Below are 7,816 nucleotides of genomic sequence, written 5' to 3'. Positions count from 1 at the left end.
ATACCTTCAGTGTGATTCTATAATTATTTTAGTGTTGGCTCTGCAGTAGTTTTGATGTGTATATGTATAGGAGTTTTTGTCAATCTTATAAACTGTAAACGTGGAATTTTTTTGGTGCTGATAAAGGCTACTCCTTTCTTGTTGTTTGGTGGTGTATCATATGTAATTTTTCAATACAACAATTTTGAATTCATTCAATTTTGGATCAGCCTCGTATACCCAACGGACCAATGGGGTCATGAATTTCTGATAAAATGGGCTGATCCATGGCCTCACATATTGACCTTGGGCCACAAGACTAGGTCCAAGGCCAGGTCCAGGTCGGCTCATTTTCATCTTAAACTGAAACCAGTGGGGCAACGAAAACAAGAAGAAGAAAAAGACGCGCCCATCATTGATGGAGCTAGCCATGTAACAAAACATGATAGGATGAGGGGATAAAAAACTATGAATTCTTAAGTAGACCATTATAAACTCAGTATTCACTCCGTCCCACAATCTATGACATTTTTATAAGCTAAACCCGTGGGAGTACTTAAAAAAACTGCCATCAACTTTCGGACCACACAGGCACGCAGACTTGGTCATAGCTCTGTCTCTACGGACCATGTTGGTGCCTGCCACAGTCTTCACAAAGGCATCAAGAAACCCATGAATATGTGTTCGTAATGAGGAACACTATACAACCCATTACAACCATGTCTCCACAAAAGCCTTACGTGGAGAGGCAAAACAAAGCCTTGCACTATATACACAATAATTGCGAGTTGTGCACAATTATTACAGCACACTAGTCACTTCCACAGTCACACTAGATCTAAAAATATCTGCTGCAAGAGGAAAAAGGTACGTGACACGTCAACTATATGCATCTTGCATGTTGGCCACGCAATTCGGGAAGGAGGGCGGAGCTGGCCCGGGCAGCAGCGCCGCGTCAGCTCAAATCGCGTGGCCATGACGACCGGAAAAATGGGATCCAGCTGCTTTAACCAGCTGACCTGGGTGGTGCCTAGGCCACATCTTCCGAATGGGCGCCCTGACCACATCTGTCTGATTAACAAGCCGTTGATTTTTCTAGTCTGACTACCAGTTATAGTCATGACACATCATGTGATAGTGTACCTTTTTTGGCAGTCATTTGCCACCAGTCTAGGATCTTCTGTGGACTATTATTATTCTTCGAGCAGTCATGTCATTTCATGTGTCATTTTCTTGCTCCTGTGCCTAGGTTAGAACTTCGTTTGTTTGCATTTGCAGCTGTGTCGCAGTATTTGATGGATTTTAGTTCCACAATTTTATCATGCTGGAAGGGAACAGCTTCGGTTTGTTCCATGCATAGAGTCAAAGCAGCTGGCCGGAGTATTTTAGTAGCTCCAGAGCGCGGCGTCTGCTCCACCGCCATCGGTATCCCAGCACGCGCCGGCGGCCGGCGGTTGCGGCGGCTCCAGGAGAAGCCCCTCCGCGAAGTACGCATAGTATGTGTCCAGGTCCATTTCCCCGGACATGTCCAGCTCGAACATGTTGCTGCCCAGTGTGGTCGGCACCTCAAGCATTCCGTCGGCTGAAGGTAGGGATGACGACGTCGACGACGAGCCGGTATTTTCCATGGACGACTGCGCGGATTGGCTACAGGTTCCCTCGTCAATGAGGGCGGCCGCCGCCTGGGCCCTCGTGGCGGCGCCGCTTGCGGCCTCCCGGCGCTGGAAATCCGCGACGGCGCTGAGAGCCGCGCGCCGGACATCAGCGAGATCGGAGAGCGCGGACGGCACGGCGAGGAGCCAGACGGAGTCGGCAAAGTTGAGACACGGGGCGCGGCGGTCGAGCAGGCAGAGCATGGCGGCGTCGTGCGCACGCGCGGCCGCCTCGGCGGTAAGGTGCGTCCCGAGCCAGAGCCGCTCGCCTCGCTTGCCGGGGACGCGCACCTCGCACACCCACCGGCCGGCGCTGCCGCGGCGCCGCACGCCGCGGTACACCGGGTGACGCGTCTCCTTGAACTTGGTGCGCCCGGCGGGGCGCTTCAGATGAGAGGACAACGACGGCGAGGAAGGGGAGCACCGCTGCTGATCGGAGCCGGCCATGTCAATATTGCTATTGTAGGTGGTCGGTGCTGGCTCCAGCTTACGTACGGTGGACCGAGGTCTGGGAGTGTGAGAGCAGGCTGAGATTGAGCTGGGGAGTGTTTGTTAGATTGAGTGTCTTTTATAGTTCTGCCTGACGCGTTCCAGACTAGCGGCAGCGAGAGAAGACGCGTCAGGAATTTGCAGCGTTGAAATGATGGCATATAGCAGGCTGGGACAAGTGACGCATTTTCCTCCCGCGTTAGTATATCTTGTTCTCCAGCGATTGAGTGTCTTGGGGAGTGTGCCATTTACGCGGTGTGGGGAAGCGGCTTGGGGCAAGTGACGCGTCAGGGAATAGCAGCGTCAAAACGAAGAAGACATCTTTTTTGTTGAGGCTCGTTCTGTACGCGTCGTGGGCAAGCGGCAGGGGACAAGTGACGCGTCATGGATTTGCACCATTAAAAAGGTCTTGCTGGCAACTGATAATTGGGGCCACAAGCATGGACCAGCCTTGGACTCGTGGCACAGTTTTACCCCGCGTTATGCATGTTAAATGTAAAAAAGAAGAAGAAAGAGAGATGAATGAAAGATGATCCATTAGTCTTTATTGATGATAGAAGTAGGGTATTTATATTCAAACGGAAGTAAACATGTTGCTTGGCAGCCAAGTAAACACATAGTTACTTGACAGTCAAGGAATTACATAGTTGCCTTGAGAGTCAAGGAATTACATGGTTACTTGAGAACCAAGTAACTTATCTAACAATTAATTTAATCCTAATTAGCTTAATTAATAAGCAACTATTCTATTTTTAACACTCCCCCTTGTACAACGCGTCTTCTTGGATATATTCATAATCTTGATAAATTCTTTGAATAATCTTGAAGTCTCCTCTAAAAACCGTGTGGGAAAAATATGAGAATTATGCAGATATGTTGCTAAATCTTCTTTAAACCCAGTGGAAAAATAATAAGGAGAAAATGATGCAACATATAATGATTATTTTCTCTTGATAACTCATATGAGAAAAACCTTTGGAGAAGGAGAAAATTCATTGGTGAGTTTAGAGAACAATTGATATGTCTTGAGTACTTCCTTTAAAAATCCCAATAGGGAAAATAGAAAGTATGACATACGATCTTTGAGAAGGTATTACCTCATTAAAAACCATTATGAGAAACTACAGGAGAAAACTCATAAGGGAAAAGAGTGCATCTGACATGCCATTGAAAACTCCTTTAAAACCCAGTGGGAAAAAATATAAGGAGAAAATGATATGGCATATACAAACACTTGTGTTTATATTGTCTCGTTAAAAACCTTTTATGAGAAACCATTAGGGAAGAACTCATCAAGGGAAAAAGAGTACAATATATGCAATTTGATGATTGTTAATAGGTTATAGTTTGGGAGATCACTCCCCCTGAACTTTGCAAATATGGAGGATGTCTCATACCAATTTCATTGGCAGAACATAAGATTGTGTATAATCTATTGGATTTTCACATGATTTTGTTTGCAAATTATTTCCTCACTTTTCTATAATCCGTGAGGATAAGTAGTTTTCGAGCAATGTGATTTATGATATTGTTCTTCATATAACCTCTAGGTATTGAGTAACACAAGTGGAAGTAGCTTTATAAATCAAGTTATGTGATTCTGATGAATCTCAACCACATGATTTTGAGTGTGGTTAATCATTCTGCCAAGCCATGCATATTTTGCAATGCTTTTAGATAAAGCAATTATGTCAGAATGATAAGTGGGAATAACGATTAAAGTCCATTTAGACGACTTCCATATGAAGGCTATTCCAACAAATTGAGTCATTGATATGGCGTCTTTGGGATCAAATAAAGAGCCAATATCATCATATCATATCATGGTCATATCTTGTATTTCCTGATGGAATTGTCCAATATTTATTGTGAGCTTAAGATATAAGATAATATTCCATATATCAAGCATGTACCTTTTGTTGGGGGTTGCACTCTGAACAAACATAGCTAATATGGTGTCAGGACTGACATAGTTTGCAATCATATGAGTGCTTTGACATTAGTGAGATATAGAACTTCAGGTCTTTATGTCACTTCATTATCAACCATAGGTATGTACCTTATCAAAGGTAGTATGACCATACATGTGTTTTGTTGTTATGATATATCCACACTGAACTTCTCGTATATGTTTTGGATATATGTAGACTGATATGTATTCTTGAGAGAATGCTCAAGTTGTAAGCTTAAGCTAAATTCGGTTGAATCCAAATTTTCCATCTTGAGATGATTTTGTGTATGTTTATGTCTTGTAGAGACATTGATGATGAAATCATCGATATACACTTAGGTGATGTAAGGAAATCCAATTTTGGGATTACTTTATTAACACATAAAAACTGATCATCCTTTGAGTAATCCTTTGAAGAAGGAACTCATTTAGTCAGTAGTACCATATGATTTCTGACTATTTGAAGCCATAGAGTGACTTCTGAAATTTTACACAAATATGTTGCGATTTATTTTGGATTCGGAATTGTAAGCCCTTCAGGGACTTCGTTATAAATTTCTAAAACTAGTGACCCATATGAGTATGTAGTCACTTCATCCATTAACTGCATGGATAATATTATTTGTACTGCCAATGATATTTATTATTGAAACTTAATTCCACTCATACCAAGAGGGTATGTTACATCATAATTTGATGTCGGGTCTCTGCGTGAACCCTTTTGCTACAAGCCTCACTTTCTCACCACCTCGTTGACTTTGTTTAAGTGAGAAGTTTTTAGTATTCCTTATGGGAGATACTTATGAGTAGTAGGTATTATTGTGCTAAATACCACTCTTTGGTGAGCGAGTGTTATTCTTCATTACTTGCTTCCTTTTATGTGAACCAATATGAGTGCAAGAGGCGCTCTACCATGGATTTTGGTTCAGGGCCCAAAAGGTTTTATCAATTTTTAGAAGAAATGTATGTCGACAAATGTAGTCTTTATTCTATATGATTCTGGTAGAATCGATGAAGTTTGTGGGAATATATTTATTCCTTTTAAGTCCCTGTGATTTCCTACAACAATGGAGTCAAGGTGTTTCGATGTCCCGACACCAAAATAGTTGTGCACATTTATGTCGAGTTTTGGATGATGAGCATCAGGTGAGGTGTCTTTCAACTTGATGTTGAATTACATTCACTGGTTGAGGATTTGATTTCCTCTATTTCCGCGGAAGCATATGCAAGATTATATCTCGTGTGGTCGGATTTCTCCCCCTATTGCTCTCATTTGGGGAGAAGAGTGGTTTATGAGGTATCTCCACTCTTTCTGACACTTTACTGCAGGACTATGAAATTGAGTGACACCTTTGTCACGAGTAAACGTATGTGGCAGATTTGCAATGAGTTGCAAATATGTGATTCTAAACTTCTAGTTCAGATTCTTTGAGTACGTGGGTATAAGGACTGAATGTCAATAACATGTCTAATTTATTTCTCGGTATTCTTTGTGGTACTAATCTCCCCCTAATGCCGGAAATGTCCTTATTGCTGATGCAATCAGCATACAGGCTGTGAATAATTTTGATTGACGGATAAATCGTTATTCCTCACATAGATCCGTAATTTTCTGTGAGGGCCCATTGATGCATGCTGGAGTGGTGATATCAGTATGTAACCGAATTATCGCAGATAGGAAATACTTTATTGGTTTCCACGTAATTACTACAAGGGGAAAGTAGTATGATATGCAGTTGGTATGATTTAGATCATACTTACGGTGTGTAAGGTCGTAGTTGTCCAGCAAGAGGCTGGTAAATTTACAATTCTATAAGTTTGGTCATGTTATTAATTTCACTATCTTTGATAAGATATTTAACTAAACCATTTTTGGTATGTACATAAAGTATTATATATAATATGACATTGCTTACGAAGTGAGTTCAACGAAGTTGTCTATTCGAATGGATTTATCCCTTCTTTAGGATAATTTGCTCTTACTTTGAGAAGTTGAGAAATTGATTTATTAAGATAATTCATGGTTGTGTGTGACAAGAGACACACTTGGAATCATTTCATAAATGTTTCTATGAGTACCATGAAGTATCTAAATAATCCCACATAATGGTTAAGTAATCCACATATATCTTCTGAATGTGTTCAAGAAAGAATGAGTGGCTTATTTAGAATCTTAAGGTGAGAGGGCCTTAAAACTTATTTCCCCTATGACACATGTGGTGCAAATAAAATGTGATGATTTGGGAAATATTGTACCTTAAAAAGTTGTGACCAATTAGAATTGCCAATATTTTTTTAATCAACCCAAACCAGGATTGTACGGCTTAAAGCCAAATATTTTGTAAGATTTAGAAAATTATTTTGTACGCAACAAAACTGAGTATGAATTGATCCATACATTCAAAACTTATCAAATATAATGTCCAAGAAATAGGATATTGGACATTACACTACATGTAGTAGTACAAGTATAGGCAAACAATATTTTGGAAATAATCAGGAGATTACATGAGTTCTCCAATATTAGTGATATTTTTTTATATACGCAAACATATCTTGGGTGCAAAGGAATTGCCCAACCTTTTCTTGCACAAGATTTTTGGTTGTCCTTCTGAGGAAGATTTGAGAACAATCATTTACCAGAATAGTTTCCAGTTATAAGTTTGCAGTTTTTCAAATTTATCCCAATGACTTCTTTGCCTTTTTAATAAATTTGTGGTGTGGTTTGACCATATGTTTGAGGGTTTGGTAATCATAGGTACGATGTTTAAATAACCACACATTTGACAAACTTGAGAGTTGTCGTTGGTCGTTTGAAAACAATATATTCCCTATTAATAAATAATTCCATCTTTGGTTGTATTTTAGCCTCCACTTTACTTTGAGTACATCATGGTTCTATTTTGTGACCAATGACTTGATTATTATTCACAATACTAGCAAGAACTTCAAATAATGGAATAGCACCCGTTGGGTGAATCTGATGATTTTATGAAATTCCATGTTTCTTCATCATGAAAATGGTAGGACTATCATAAGAAGATATAAAGTGTATTGAGGGATTTTCAATTGGATCTTCAGATGAAAATATTTGATCATGAGATCTCAACTTAAAGTTGATTGAGTGACGAAAATGTGAGCTGCGTTAGACTTGAGGTCTTGAGAAACGAATGGGTGATTATTTGCGATGTGCTCATTGCAGCATGTTTCTCTTAAGGGAAATATTCAATGTTAATAAATAGTCATCCATTATGTACTTAGTTTGATAACCAAGTAAAGTTGGTGACATATAAAATGCATATGTGCATCAATAGAATAGCCATGTGTTACATGGAATGATCATGCATTGTTTAATTTACTTCTTAGAGTAAAATAAAATATATGGATGAAATGATCTTGTTGAGCACAATCCGTCAAGGTGATGCTTGGTGAACATGGGGTGTAAACCTTCAATATAGTGCATGCGATGAAATCGTTGCTAATGTTTTGGGCTAATTTGTGATAAAAAATGTGACTTTAGAGTCACGGCCAAAACATGTACTTTGCAATTTTAACATTGCTTACTCACTATGAAAATAACAACCACAATGTTATGTGAATCTTGCAATAGTGTTTGAGACACTCAGTATAAATTATGGTATCCATCTTGATGGATGGATGGCACTTTAATTAGAAATAGTGACGTAGGCTCCATTGCCATGCATTTTACGAACGTAGTAGAAGGTAATCACACATATATGCAAAT

At 39.9% G+C, this 7,816-nt stretch overlaps 1 protein-coding gene across 1 annotated transcript; it reads right to left on the bottom strand.

The window, feature by feature from the left end:
• Window positions 1-1,090: 1,090 nt before the first annotated feature.
• Window positions 1,091-2,165, bottom strand: LOC123398453 (dehydration-responsive element-binding protein 1H-like). The gene has a single exon (XM_045092923.1). The coding sequence runs from the start codon at window positions 2,076-2,078 to the stop codon at window positions 1,365-1,367; it is 714 nt and encodes a 237-aa protein (XP_044948858.1). The 5' UTR covers window positions 2,079-2,165; the 3' UTR covers window positions 1,091-1,364.
• Between the last annotated feature and the right edge of the window lie 5,651 nt (window positions 2,166-7,816).

Source organism: Hordeum vulgare, chromosome 5H, assembly GCF_904849725.1.
Source record: "Hordeum vulgare subsp. vulgare chromosome 5H, MorexV3_pseudomolecules_assembly, whole genome shotgun sequence".
Classification (NCBI taxonomy): Eukaryota; Viridiplantae; Streptophyta; class Magnoliopsida; order Poales; family Poaceae; genus Hordeum; species Hordeum vulgare.
The sequence above is the reverse complement of the archived record's forward strand: the minus strand, read 5'-3'. Positions and strand labels throughout refer to the sequence as shown.